At 45.5% G+C, this 13,798-nt stretch overlaps 1 protein-coding gene across 1 annotated transcript; it reads right to left on the reverse strand.

Moving 5' to 3' along the window:
- Positions 1 to 929: 929 nt before the first annotated feature.
- Snf8 (SNF8 subunit of ESCRT-II) lies at positions 930 to 11,586 on the reverse strand. Its single transcript, XM_075990984.1, has 8 exons — positions 11,433 to 11,586; positions 11,109 to 11,159; positions 6,910 to 7,048; positions 5,503 to 5,607; positions 4,855 to 4,927; positions 3,183 to 3,324; positions 1,961 to 2,035; positions 930 to 1,149 (listed from the first exon to the last, which is right to left on the reverse strand). The coding sequence occupies exons 1-8, from the start codon at positions 11,484 to 11,486 to the stop codon at positions 1,012 to 1,014; spliced, it is 777 nt and encodes a 258-aa protein (XP_075847099.1). The 5' UTR covers positions 11,487 to 11,586; the 3' UTR covers positions 930 to 1,011.
- Positions 11,587 to 13,798: the final 2,212 nt, after the last annotated feature.

Here is a 13,798-nt window from a genome sequence, read left to right on the forward strand (position 1 = left end):
AATCAGTGTTTACTTCAGCTGGGCTAAGAATTGCAGGCGGGACGCCTGTTCCTAGATGCTGAGGACTGGGGTTTCTGTGGGAAGTTGTTGTGTCTAGTTTGAGATTTGGAAGAGGAGAGTCTCCATGTGCTGTGTCCAGTGGATTCAAAAGTAGCTTTCAAGACTGACTGAGCATGTCCTGTGAGGACAGTTTGAGGTAGAGATGGGCCCACGCTATGGCAGCCAAAAGATGTCTCAGCGTTGAATCCACTGTATTTCAGTGTCTAGGTGGTGATCAAGCACTTTATAAATACTAGGCTATAAATTTGAGCCTCCATTGCCACCTCATTCACTTGCTTTCTGAGGTAAGCTTTTCCTCTTGGTTGATCATGAGTGTAGGAAATGCCCAGTGCAATTAATTATGCCCATCTAGCCTGTGCCGTGAGGACAGGGATGGGGAAAGTGGGCTCTGGGGCTAGTAGAGCCAGACATTAGCTTTCACAACCTCTGGCATTCACTACCCCATGAATCATACCTGCTTGCTGGAGGCTGCTTCAAGGCCGAATGGGCAGTGACGTAAAAGAGTAAGGTGGGGACTAGCAGTTGCCCACCTTGAGTCTATAGGAGCTGGTAAGGAACCCGAACAAAATGCAGTATCAGCTGCACCGGACTTCAGATCCTTCAGTCTGGTCTCAAACTAGAGGGTCCACAGAAGACACTGAAGCTAAGTCACAGTGACTGTGAGAGCCTAGGTCCACAGGGATAGGAGTGAGGAAGTTTGCATTAGTGGAGTAATAATTTGAGCTGTATTAAGGCCAGACACGAGACACTGCTTCTTGGCCCAGCGCTGTGGGTTTGTTGGTGTCCTTTTATGTGTTGTTACTCAGGTTATCTTACTGGATAAAAGATAAATCCTGGGGGGGGGGGCAAGGAAAAACTTAGGATGAAGCTTTTTTTTATAAACAAAATTGTCCAGGTTTATTCACAGGCAGGTCCCCTTCTGACTGCTGCTGTTGTCCTCTCCACACTCTGTCAAGGGAAGGCTTCTCTGGCCTCCTCAGCTGAGATCTCCTGCGAGTAGAGATCTGTGAAGAGAGCTGGCAGCCAGTAGTGGGCCTCCCCTGGAGCCTGCAGGTCCAGCCAGGCTAGGCCTTCCTTTAGCAGGTGTTCCTGGAGAGAAGAAGAGGGCTGAATTGAGGAGAGGGATTATGGGTACCTCTGAAGAGCTAAGCAGCCCCTCATCCACTTTAGCATATGCCTGCCTTTGTTCACACACCTAAATGGGAACAATGTTTCACTTTGGCCAAGATGTAAAAAACAAATGGCACCAAGTATTTTAACAGCTGCAGGAAGGTAAAGCTGCAGTGTGATAAAGATGGTGGGGTAAGGCACAACTCCAGCAGCATATGCTATATGCTGTCAGTCACTCCTCTCCAGCTCCTCAGAGCAAAGTAGGGATCAGGGTTCTGGATGGCTTGGAGATAATATGCAGGGAGCAAATGGGAGGGACTAGCTTCCTAAAATAAGCTGTGTCCATATTTTATGTTCTCTCCATTTTATAGATAGAAGTGCAGAGAATTGCTGGGATATGGAAAAGGTATTCTAGCCTAGGTTTCACTAGTACGAATTTGTATATACAAAACTATCCACCATATAATATAAATTTTGTAATTACAGATAATTACCTTCAGTGGTTACCAATTTTTGCTCTGTGCTATTATTTCCAGTACAAACTATATCACTGTCTTGACTGACCAACAGCTCCAGGTTTCATGTGTCCAGGAAAGCTAGTGGGTATCATTGGTCCCTTGGTAGTAAGTTTGCGTATCAAGGTAAGAGGCCAGCTTTAGGAAGCTCTGCCTTCTCAGTGCTACCACAGAAATGCTGGGCTTCCTGCTAGTGCTTCAAGGTAGCAGGCTTCAAGGTAGGAGGGAAAGAGCAAAGCTGCTCTTTGGGCGCCAGACCATCTCCTGTCACATACCAACACTTGCCGCGCTCGCTCTGTCTCCCACTTGAGACTGGCTTTGATTTCACTGACAGTCACGTACCCATTTTTCTGAAGGAAAGAGGGATAGGAACTGAATCAGTCAGAGTGTTCATTTCCTGGGGCCTAGCACCTGCAGAGAAGCAGGATTTAACAAGCCTGAGCACACTGAGAATGGGAAAGTTGCCAGGAGAGAAGTGACTTTCAGGAGATAGGATGGAGAAGGACTGGTCCAAGGCACTAAGATCCCAAGATACACCATCATAGGGAACTCCAGAGTATGCCAAGAGAAGATTCCAGATGACTAACCAAGAAGGAACAAAGATAATCATAAATTTCATCTAAATATTGGGCTGGAGAGATGGCTCAGAGGTTAAGAGCATTGCCTGCTCTTCCAAAGGTCCCAAGTTCAATTCCCAGCAAACACATGGTGGCTCACAACCATCTGTAATGAGGTCTGGTGCCCTCTTCTGGCCTGCAGGCATACACACAGACAGAATATCGTATACATAATAACTAAATAAACATTTAAAAAAATTTTTTTTAATCTAAATATTTAAATATAAAGCCCCTGCGCCACATCACCCTACCCTTCCTCCAACATTGAATGAAAGCCCCTTGCTCATTATGTTTTATATTACAGAGTTAAAAATGAACACATCAGGGCTGGAGAGATGGCTCAGTGATTAAGAACACTGGTTGTTCTTCCAGATGGACCCAGGTTCAATTCCTAGCACCCACATGGCAGCTCATAACTGTAATTCCAGTTCCAGGGGACCCAATATACATTGCAAAACACCAATGCACAAAAGTAAATTTTAAAAAACATCTTTCCTATGTCATGGAGATGAGGATGTTGGGGGATGTTTATGCTCCAGGCATGCTGAGGAACTGAGTTGGGGGGCTGGCAAAGTTTTAAATTTGTGAGGAATCCACAAGCGTTTGAGACATCAGAGGGTCTGTCTGCTCCAAAAACTTGTCTGCACGACTGCCTGCCTGACTAGACTAAGCTCAGGGCAGAGACTGTACCAGTCTCTCTGTCCTGCAGCCTAGATAGGTGCTCTGCACTGCAGTTCTCAATATTAATGTCTGTTGAATGAGCACAGGCATGAGTAGTTCACAAGACAGTCTCCACCAAAGACCTGAGCAATGGGCAGGTGCACACTGTTCCTGACTCCAGCCCAGGCTGCCCCTCAGTGCTTTTTAAGGCACACCCTACCTCTGCCAGCTGCAGCACAACGGTGTGATCCATATTGAGCTCAGCTGGAACAGACTGAATGAGGTAAGTGCCGCCCACGGGGATGATGCCAAAGCCAGTGCCCAGCGCTTTCAGCTTCTTGATGGCCCTGATCAGGTCGTCTCTGGAGTGAGGAAGAGCAGCTTCAAGACCCTTGGCAGATCAGGCCTGACACTCAGATGCGTAAGTGAAACTGACCGAAGAGCCACCAGGCTGGAGTGTGAACTACAGCAAGTGAGAATGCTTGTCCATCCGTAAAGGGCAGCAGCTGATTACTGCCACATTTTATGATTGTAGTTGGAAACTCATGAAGAGAAAAAGAAAACTCCCAGAACCTGTGCAGATCATACACAGCCAGCACACAAGGAGGTTCATGTCCCTTGCCAGAGAAAGGACATCAGTCGTTTGAATGCCCTTCTGAGCCCCGAGGAGCAGACTTAAATCTCTTTGAATACACCAGCTCACCTCCTCTGAAAAAACTGATGTGCAAAGAGCATGGCTAATAGCCTTCTGCCCCTGCTTTCTTTTTCAATAATCCTGGTCTTCATTGTTATTTGAGGCAGGTTTCTTGGGAGCTACATCTAAAACAGCCATTTATTTATCTTTTCTTAGTTGGATTCACACAGTTGGATCATCTAGGTCAATTTATGCCTCATTACCTCACCCTCAACTTGGTCCCCAGCCTTTTTAGGTGCCTGTATTAGTCTCCTTGACACCAAATAATCTCAACCCATTAAAAAATTTAACATAGCTGGGTGGTGGTGACATACGCCTTTAATCCCAGCACTAAGGAGGAAGAGGCTGGTAGATCTCTGTGAGTTAAGAGGCCAGCCTGGTAACTGAGCAAGTTTCAGGACATCCAGGGCGGCACAGAGAAACCTTGGCTCGGGTAGAAAAAAAAAAGTTTACTGTATACCCGATGTGGTGGCACAGACCTTTAACCTCAATACTACTAAGGCAGTGGCAGATGGAGTTCTCTGAGTTTGAGACCAACCTGGTCTACATAGTGTGTCCCAGGCTACACACTCGGGGGGAAAAAATAACCACCACACACAAGAAAAGAAAAAGGTTTTATGGGGCTAGGTATATAGTTCAAGTGATGGAGACCTTGCCTAGCATAAGGACCTGGGTTTGATCCACAATACCACCAAACGCAGAAAAAAAGGAACTTATTTTTATCATGCAGAAGATGGCGAATGGCTCTAAAGTTAGCCTTAACACTAGAGGACTAGGAGGAGGGTGTTGTGTTCTTTCTAGCCCAGTGTACTGCGCTCCTGTAATTCCAACAGTCAAAAGGTGGTGGGGCTGGAGAGAGGGCTCCACAGTTAAGAGCTATTCTTCCAGAGGACCTGGGTTCAAGTCCCAACACCCACAAAAATCTCTGACTCCAACTCCAGGGAATCTGAAACCACCTTAAGACCTCCTTGGGCACTGTACACACATAGTACACAGACACAAACAGGCAAAAAAAAAAAAAACAAACCAAAAACCCATACACATAAAATATAAGGAAAAAATGTGTAGCTGGGTAGGAGATCAGGAGTTCAAGGCCACTCTGGGATCCTTAGTGAGATTCCAGGACAGTCTAGGCTACACAGAAACCCTTTCTTAAAAACACTCTGTAATACCCCAAGGGACTGGAAGCAGGACCTACTGGCTGACGTCCTGAGCAAACTTGCCCCTTCCTTTCAACACCTGCTGATGTAGTTCCTCCAGAGTTATCAGACCTGTTAGAGAGGGCAGAAAGACAATAAAAACACCACTTCAGATATATGGACCCTCTTCCACTCAACCTCAAACAACAAAGGTCACTCTAGTTCGCCAACCTCTCCTAAACTAATAGGCCAGACCATAAAAGCGAGGACTGGGACCCTGTTTCCATAGGGAAGGCCCAGGAAAATCTGAAAATGAAGGCAACAGATGAACACGGTGGCTTCCCCCAGGATTCCCTCACTCAGGAGACAAAGGTAGACCATGAGTTCCAGGCTGGCCTGGGCTACGTAGTCAGCCAACCTTGTCTCAAACAACAAAAAGACGGCACCACCAGATGACCGATTTGATTGTTGTTTCGTTTGAAACAAGGTCTCTGCCTGGTAGAGCCGACAGGCCTCCAACCATATAAGCAGAGTTGGCCTCCAACAACTCACAGTGACTATGAACTTTTTTTGAGACAAGGTCTCTCACTAAATAGCCCTGGTTCAAACAGCTAAGATATGCCTCAAGACCTTGCAGGCCTTCAGGCTATAGGATTTTAACAAAGGAAAACAGAAGAGCCCAGTCTACAAGACCGAACCAACCTTACCTCCATTCCGATGTTTTAGGGCCAGGCACACTTCAATAATCTGGACGCCCAGCTCATAATAGAAGTCGCCAACGCCCAACATCTCAGACCAAAACCCTTTTCCAGCTGAAAAAAAAAAAGTTGTATTATTCATTTTCATCCCTTCTTTTAACACTAGATTAAAGCTTCTAGCCTGTGTGAGTCTTCCTACCTAACCCCAGGTCCTGCCTTGCTTACTACTGAAGAGCTTCTGAGCCAGTCCATGCAGAGTGCATACCTCAAGTCCCAGCGTTCTGAGGAGGGAGGCAGGAGGACCAACAGGTTCATAGCAAGTTTGAGGCCAGCCTGGGCTACATGAGCTCCTGTCTCAAAGTGGGAATGGGAGAGGAGCAGAATAACAATAACTCAGTAGGTAAAGTGAGGCCTTGAGTTTTATCCCAGAGCCCATGTTATAAAAGCCAGGCATGGAAAATGTGCCTGTGACCCAAGGACAAAGCAGACAAGCACATCCCTGAGACTCACTTGCTAGCCAGCCTAGCTACTATGTGATTTCCAAGCCCTGAGAAACAACAGCCAAAGTTGTCTTTTGACCTGCACCCCCACTGCCCACACACAGAAGCTCCTGATTATGTCCTGGTAAAACCCCCTCACTGTGAACTGAAAATGCATTCGAGGGAGCTATAGTAGCACACAACTGTAATCCATCATTTTAAAGCTACAGGATATAGCTAGTTTGAAAGCAACCTAGTCTATATGAGATGCTGAGTTCAAGGCCAGCCTAGGCTACACAGTGAATTCCAGGCCAGCAGAGCTACATAATAAAATTTTCAAAAGGAAATGGGGCCGGGAGGAGGGGGGCACACCACTGGAGATGCCTCAGCAATTAAGAGCACTTGTAGCCAGGCAGTGGTAGCGCATGCCTTTATGCCCAGCACTCGCGAGGCAGAGGTAGTTAGAGCTCTGTGAGACTGAGGTCAGCCTGGTCTACAGATTGAGTTCCAGGACAGGCTCCAAAAGCAAAACAAATAAATAAACAAAAAAACCCAAAGTAGCCTCTACTACAGCTCCAAAGAGTTCTGACGTCTCTGACTCCAGAGGGCACCTGTACTCACGTGCACATCAGACCCCACGCTCATGTACCTCAACATAATAAAAAAACATCTTTAAAATACTTTCCTTTTTCTAATAAGAGGAAAGTCAGGGAAAGAGAAAAGGTGCACTACAAATTGTCCAAGGAAAGTTGATACCCACAGACTACAGCCTGCACATCAGAAGGGCACACACCATCCTCCTACATGCTCCCTAAACACACATCCTCCATATTTCCTTGCTGGCATCTAGAGAAGCCCACAGAAGTGAGGTTAACAGGGGAGCTTCTATCCCTTAAGGGTCTTACGAGAACACCAGGCCCCACAGACAGTCCCTTACAGGCCAGAGGATCCACCCCAATGGTAGCACACATGTCTTGGAACTGAACTCGAAACTCAGGGTTCTTGCGGATCTCTTGCTTGTGCTTGCTGGCAAATTCTTCTAGGTTGGTCTTAAACATGTCCAACTGTTTTGACATCTGTTAAGAAAGACAAGCGGGAAAATCTGAGCAACCCAAGTGTAATCAAGGCTAAAGATAGGTCCCTAGCCTGGTGGCAGAGAAAAGTTTAAAATAACCAGTGTCTGGCTGGTGAGATGGCTCAGCGGTAAAGGTACTTGCTATGAAGCCTGACATTCTGTTTGTTTGTTTTTTTTTTTTATTTATTTATTTATTATGTATACAATGTTCTGTCTGTGTGTATGTCTGCAGGCCAGAAGAGGGCACCAGACCTCATTACAGATGGTTGTGAGCCACCATGTGGTTGCTGGGAATTGAACTCAGGACCTTTGGAAGAGCAGGCAATGCTCTTAACCACTGAGCCATCTCTCCAGCCCCGAAGCCTGACATTCTGAATTTTATCCCTGGACCACACATGGTGGAAGGAGAGAATCAATTCCTGTACATTTAAATTGTTCTCTGACCATCTCACATGTATTGTGGCCGAGCCCACATACTACACACAAATAAATGCAACAAAAAACAAAAAGAAGCAGTTTCCTTCAGATCCATCACTACCCTATTTATTATGTGCTTTCTCTTTCTGTTTGGGTCCTTTTCTTGAGACAAGGTCTCATGGAGCCCATCTGCGTTTGAGCTCACTGTAAAACAGTGGAAGATGATCCTCTGGCCTGTACTCGCCTGGTCCTGAGATGGTGCGCATGTGCAGTGGTGTTCCACTCCGTGCTCTCCCTACCTATACGTAGCACAGTTGTGTTGCAGGCAGAAGGGAGATGATACTGTCTCCTCCATTCTAAAATCTGTATTTGTGTTCAGTATCCCTGTCCTGAAGAGCAACATGCATGTCTAATGCATTTTTCTCTTCTTCCTGGAGAAATTCATTCAACTGAAGGTACATCTAACAATCTGTTTTTTTCTTAAAAATGAAAGAACAGAATGCTCCTGCAAACAGAAATGGTTTGGCCCTAGAAGAAAGGCTGGGCAGGAAGAGTGAAGACTAAGAATTGGGATTGTATTGGTTACTGAACCTTTAAATCTTGTGCCTCCAGATAAAGAATTGCTATGGTGGAGCATGCTGGAGCCCAAAGCCATGTATAAGCCTTCGGAGATTGCAGGATCTTTATTTGAGCTGTATAAACTCTCTCTGTGCCTGATTAACAAAGAACAGCTTTTAGGCTACTGAGAGGAATCACTCCTGGTCCAACATCTCCTTATTTCACAGAAAATTACTCCAAGTCTCTGTGTTCTCTTAATAACCTCTCTCAGTTAAAGCTCATGTGCCATCTTCCCTAGAAACAAGAATTTTTTAAATTTTAGTTATTTATTTTTTGGTTTTTGATTTTTCAAGACAGGGTTTCTCTGTGTAACTTTGGAGGCTGCGCTGGAACTTGCTCTTTAGACCAGGTTGGTCTCGAATTCACAGAGATCCCCATCTGTGCTGGGATTAAAGGCATGAACCACCACCGCCCAGTCTTAATTATTTATCTTTTAATATTTATTTATTTTATGTGTGCATGTTTGAGTCTATATACGTGTACCACATGTGACAAGAGCCTAAAGAGGTAATACGGGTTTTGGATGCCCTGGAACTGGAATTACAGGCACTTGTGAGCTGCCACGTGTGTTCTGGAAATCAAAACCGGTCCTCTGCAAGAGCAGTAAGCACTCTTTTTATGAGACAAGGTTTCTCTGTGTAGCCCTGGCTGTCTGAGAACTCTCTCTGTAGACCAGAATGGCCTCGAACTCATAGAGATTCACCTACTTCTGCCTCCCGAGTTAAAGGCAAATGCCACCAACACCCTGCAGGATCTGACATGCTTCAGGCTTCTGCAGGCACCTGCATGTATGCATGCAAGCATGCTCACACATAAACACAACAATCTGTCTTTTTAAAAACTTAAAATGGAGCCGGACGGTGGTGGCGCATGCCTTTAATCCCAGCACTCGGGAGGCAGAGACAGGCGGATCTCTGTGAGTTCGAGGCCAGCCTGGTCTACAAGAGCTAGTTCCAGGACAGGAACCAAAAGGTACGGAGAAACCCTGTCTCGAAAAATCCAACAAAAAAAAATAAAATAAAAAATAATAATAATAAAGACTTAAAATGGCCATGTGGTGATAGCACAGGCCTTTAGTCCCAGCACTCAGGAGGCAGAGGTAGACAGATCTCTGTGAGTTTGAGGCCAGTCTGGTCTACAAGAGCTAGTTCCAGGACTGGCTCCAAAGACTACAGAGAAACCCTGTATCAAAAAACAAAAACAAAAAATGACATGTTAGGTCTATTTTTCGTAAGATCAAGGGCACATTTAAGGCTGAGCCACCTCCTCCGCTTCAGGAGTCACGATACCCTAGTGCACTCTGAATCCACACACAAAAAGGATGATGCTAGAGAAGGAACCTGCATCAACTCTCCTGCGCATGCCCAGTGTTGTAAATGTCGGGTTCAGCAGGTCAGGCGTATTCTCAGTACTGTGAGATATTTAATAGAACCTGTGAGTTGAAACAGCTCAGTGATGGCACACAGGCGCAGCACATCCCAGGCCCTGGGTCTGACAAAGAGCCCCCTAATAATAATGACAACAACAATAATAATAATAATAATAAAAGGATTTGAGTACGGTGCTGTACTTGAGTCCCGGCAGTTGGGAGGCTGAGGCAGGTGGATATCTGATTTCAAGGCCAGCCTGGTCAACACAGCTAGTTCCGCAGCACTGATACACAGGGGGACCCTAGCTCAAAAAAATAAAAAATAATAAAAAATAAAAAATAAAGGAGCCGGGCGGTGGTGGCGCACGCCTTTAATCCCAGCACTCGGGAGGCAGAGGCAGGCGGATCTCTGTGAGTTCGAGACCAGCCTGGTCTACAAGAGCTAGTTCCAGGACAGGCTCCAAAACCACAGAGAAACCCTGTCTCAAAAAACCAAAAAACCAAAAAAAAAAAAAATAAATAAAGGAAAGAAAGGGCCGGGAACAGCTACTTTAATCCCACACTTGGGAGGCAGAGGCAGGAGGATCTCTGTAAATTCAAGGTCAGCCTGGTCTATAGAGTGAGTTCTGGGGCTGCCAGGACCACATAGAGATAGTGTCTCAAAAACAAAAAAAAAAGGTGCAAAATATGAAAAAAAGGTGCCTGCTCAACAGACTGTTTAACCTTGAACAACACAATTCTTTTCAATCATTGTGACTAAAGATTATCGTTTAAAATGGCTTATGTAATAGTATGATCTAGAAAACTTTCTGTTTCACTTCTTTAGACACGCTTCATGGATCCAACTTGTTTACACTTTCCTATTGCAATGCACGTCCCACTGCAATGCTATTTGCAAATAAATATCAACATTCTTAGGGAGAAGTTATTCTGATTTTTTTTAAATTTTTTATGATTTATTTATCTTTATTTTATGTGCATTGGTGTGAAGGTGTCAGATCCCCTGGAACTGGATTTTCAGACAGTTGTGAGCTGCCATGTGGGTGCTGGGAATTGAACCCGGGTCCTCTAGAAGAGCAGTCAGTGCTCTTAACCGCTGAGCCATTTCTCCAGCCCAGTTATTCTGATTTTTAAGGAAAACGTGTTTCAATTTTTGTTGTGCTGAGAACGGCATTCAAGTGCATGTTAGGCAAATCCTCTAACTCTGAGCTACATCTCCAGCACACTGATTTTTTTTTTGTTTTGTTTTTTGAAATCTAGGGTGACATGGAACTGTAATGAGGCTTGAACATGACCAACCACATATGTAAGGAAAACAGAGGTCCGGGAGTGATGGGTAGCATATGCTACTCAGGAGACTGAGCCTGGGGAACCAAGCACAAACTGGAAGCTCAGCCTGGGCAGCAAGGTGAGACCCCCATCTTAAAAAGTAAAACAATGAAAAGGCAATAATCAAGTAAAATAAAAGGGAAAACGGGGAAAACACACAAGTCTAATCACTCAAAAATCTTAGCTATTATTAGCGAATCCCTAAAACGAAATCTGGATTTGAGTGACACCCAATGTTTAGTTCAGTCTAGACAGTCTATAACATCAAAACTATGCTGAGTAGTATTGTTCGATCTCCGTTTCTGACTCGAGCCTGACAATTACTCACCTGGGCCAGCTGGTCCTCGGCCAAGACGGTCCCTCGCTCCTTGTACTTGGCCTGTAAGACAAAAAGCCCGGCATGAGTTCAGACAGTGAGCGCTAAGGCTCCCATTGTGCTGCCACAGCTTTAGTATGTAAGGGTAAGGATCTGTCTTAAATAATAATTTCATCGGCGGCTTCCTGACACTCCAGGGCACTCATTCCGGAGCTCCGGAGAAGCCTGTCTTCTGCCAATTGTTAGAAGGCGATTTATGGGAAGACAACTCCGCTCCGGGAGAATTGGGTGTCTCGCGGGGAGAGTAGGCTGCGGCCCACCCTCCTCCCTGCTCACCTCCGCGAGTTTCTTCTTGGCGATGGCGCCAGCTCCCACCCCGCGCCGGTGCATCCCCACCCCGGGCCGGCGGGCCGCCCCGCAGCCGGGACACCAGCTCTCTGCGTCCCTGGTTCTACTGCCGGCTCCCAACGCGGAAGCCCGGTGCCGTGCGTCATCCGCGAGCGCCGGAAGTCGCGCGCCCACTTCCTGTTGCGAGTCTTGCGCGGTGAGTGGGGGCCCCCCTCGCTTTTTCCTGGGGCCACGTTGCACGAAGCCCTGACGACGTCGAAGGCGCGAACCCTGCTATGTGTTGTATTTCTCTATGCATCCACGAACGTGGCTGCCTGCTGTTCTGAGGCTCCAGCGCCTAGAGAGCAACACATGCTTCTGGGACATCACCAAGTCTTGTGTTGACCATGAAAGGAGCCATTTTTTTTTCCAGACAGGGTCTAACAATACATCTTTGGCTAGGCTGGAGCTCACGTTGTAAGCCAAGCTGGCTTCGAATTTACAGAGATCTCCTGTTCCTACCTTAGAATGTTGGGATTAAATGCATGTGCCATTACGCCCAACTGAGGGATTAAAGATGTGTTCCACCACCGCCCAGTTTAGCTGTACATTCTTAATCTAACTCAAAATCTCTGCAAAAGAATTCAACAGGTAAACTTTATTAAGTCGGAAAGCGTTCTGTCCTGTGTCAGACGGGCTTACTGCATGGACTTCTTGTCTGCCTCTCACAGGCAGTGTGATGCAGTTAACACTTGCTACCATGTTAAAGAGCTGGTGAGGCTTTAGATGAGATCACTGCAATTAAAAACTAAATAGAGAGTCTTTTACATTGGCTGGCTTGTAGAAAGAACATTATACAAAGGGAGAAAAAAGTATATAACTCTTTTTGAGTCTTTGTTGTTCCCTTAAAATATCCAAGACCCCACAAATGTAGATCCAAACTTCCCTCTGAGATATTAAATCCTTAGCCGGGCGGTGGTGGCCCACGCCTTTATTCCCAGCACTCAGAAGGCAGAGGCAGGCAAATCTCTGAGAGTTCGAGGCCAGCTTGGTCTACATAGTGAATTCCAGGACAGCCAGAGCTACACGGAGCAACCCTGTCTCAAACAAACAAAAATGTAATTTCTATCTGGTAAGTACAACTGTAATTCAAGCTCTTGGAAGACAGAAGAACCAGGGGCTCAAGACCAGTCCTGGCACCCACTTCCCACACAAGCAAACACTGTTGTTCTTAAGAGTCCACATATAGGGACTGGAGAGATGGCTCAGTGGTTTAGAGCTATCTTCCAGAGGACCAGGGTTCAGTTTCAGCACCCACATGGCAGCACACAGCTGTCTGTAACTCCAGTTCCAGGGGACCCAACACCTTCACACAGACATACATGCAGGCAAAACATCAATGTAAATAAAATAAAAATAAATTATTTTAAAAAAAGAGTTCACATATAGAAAGAAATTAACAAAAAGATAATTTTAGCTGGGTGGTGTTGGTGCATGCCTTTAATCCCAGCACTTGAGAGGCAGAGAGTTACAGAGAAATCCTGTCTCAAAAAAAAAATAAAGAAAGAAAGAAAAAATAATTTTAAATGCCTGTCATGGTGGCTTCATGCCATTAATCCCAGCACTCAGGAGGAAGAGGTTAGCAGTTCTCTAAGTTGGAGGCCAGCCTGGTCTACATAGTGAGTTTTTCTTTCTTCTTCTTCTTTTTTTTTTTTTTTTTTTTGAGGCAGGGTTTCTCTGTGTAGCTTTGGAACGTGTTCTGGAACTATCTCTTTTTTTTTAGATTGGATATTTATTTAGTGTGTTGTGGAAAAGAAGGGGAGAGGGAAAGAGAAGGGGAACAAGGAAAGAACAGAGAGAGAGAAGAAGAGGGGGAGAGGAGAGGAACCCTGGCAGCAGCTACCTCTTTGGGAGAGAGCTGGAAAAGAAAGGTGGAACTAGCAATTGTAGACCAAGCTAGCCTTGAACTCACAGAGATCCTCCTGCCTCTGGGATTAAAGGTGTGAGCCACCACCAACCAGCCCATAGTGAGTTTCAAAACAAGAATTACATAGTGAGACCCTCTCTCTCAAACACAAAAAACAATAAAAATGTGAAATATAAAAATAAATATTTAATAATAATAGTGATAATAGTTTTTTTTTCCAGACAGGGATTCTCTGTGTGGCTCTGGCTGTCCTGAAATCTGCTTTATAGACCAGGCTGGCCACAAACTCAGAGACCTGCCTACCTCTGCCTGCTGAGTGCTGGGATTAAAAGGCGTGTGACACAACTGCCTGACTAAAACCTATTTTTATTTTTTTAATTTTTTAAAAGATTTATTTATTTATTATGTACACAGTGTTCAGCCTCCATGCCTGCAGGCCAGAAAAGGG

Source organism: Microtus pennsylvanicus, chromosome 11 (assembly GCF_037038515.1).
Source record: "Microtus pennsylvanicus isolate mMicPen1 chromosome 11, mMicPen1.hap1, whole genome shotgun sequence".
Classification (NCBI taxonomy): Eukaryota; Metazoa; Chordata; class Mammalia; order Rodentia; family Cricetidae; genus Microtus; species Microtus pennsylvanicus.

Bases quoted from the DNA above. Each gene is read 5' to 3' on its own strand.
- Snf8 (XM_075990984.1), bottom strand. From the start codon at position 11,486: ATGCACCGGCGCGGGGTGGGAGCTGGCGCCATCGCCAAGAAGAAACTC. The intron at 11,160-11,432 runs GTGAGCAGGGAG...TTTGTCTTACAG, and splicing joins CCAAGAAGAAACTCGCGGAG to GCCAAGTACAAGGAGCGAGG. The intron at 2,036-3,182 runs GTAGGGTGTGCC...TCTTTCCTTCAG, and splicing joins TTGTGCTGCAGCTGGCAGAG to AAAAATGGGTACGTGACTGT.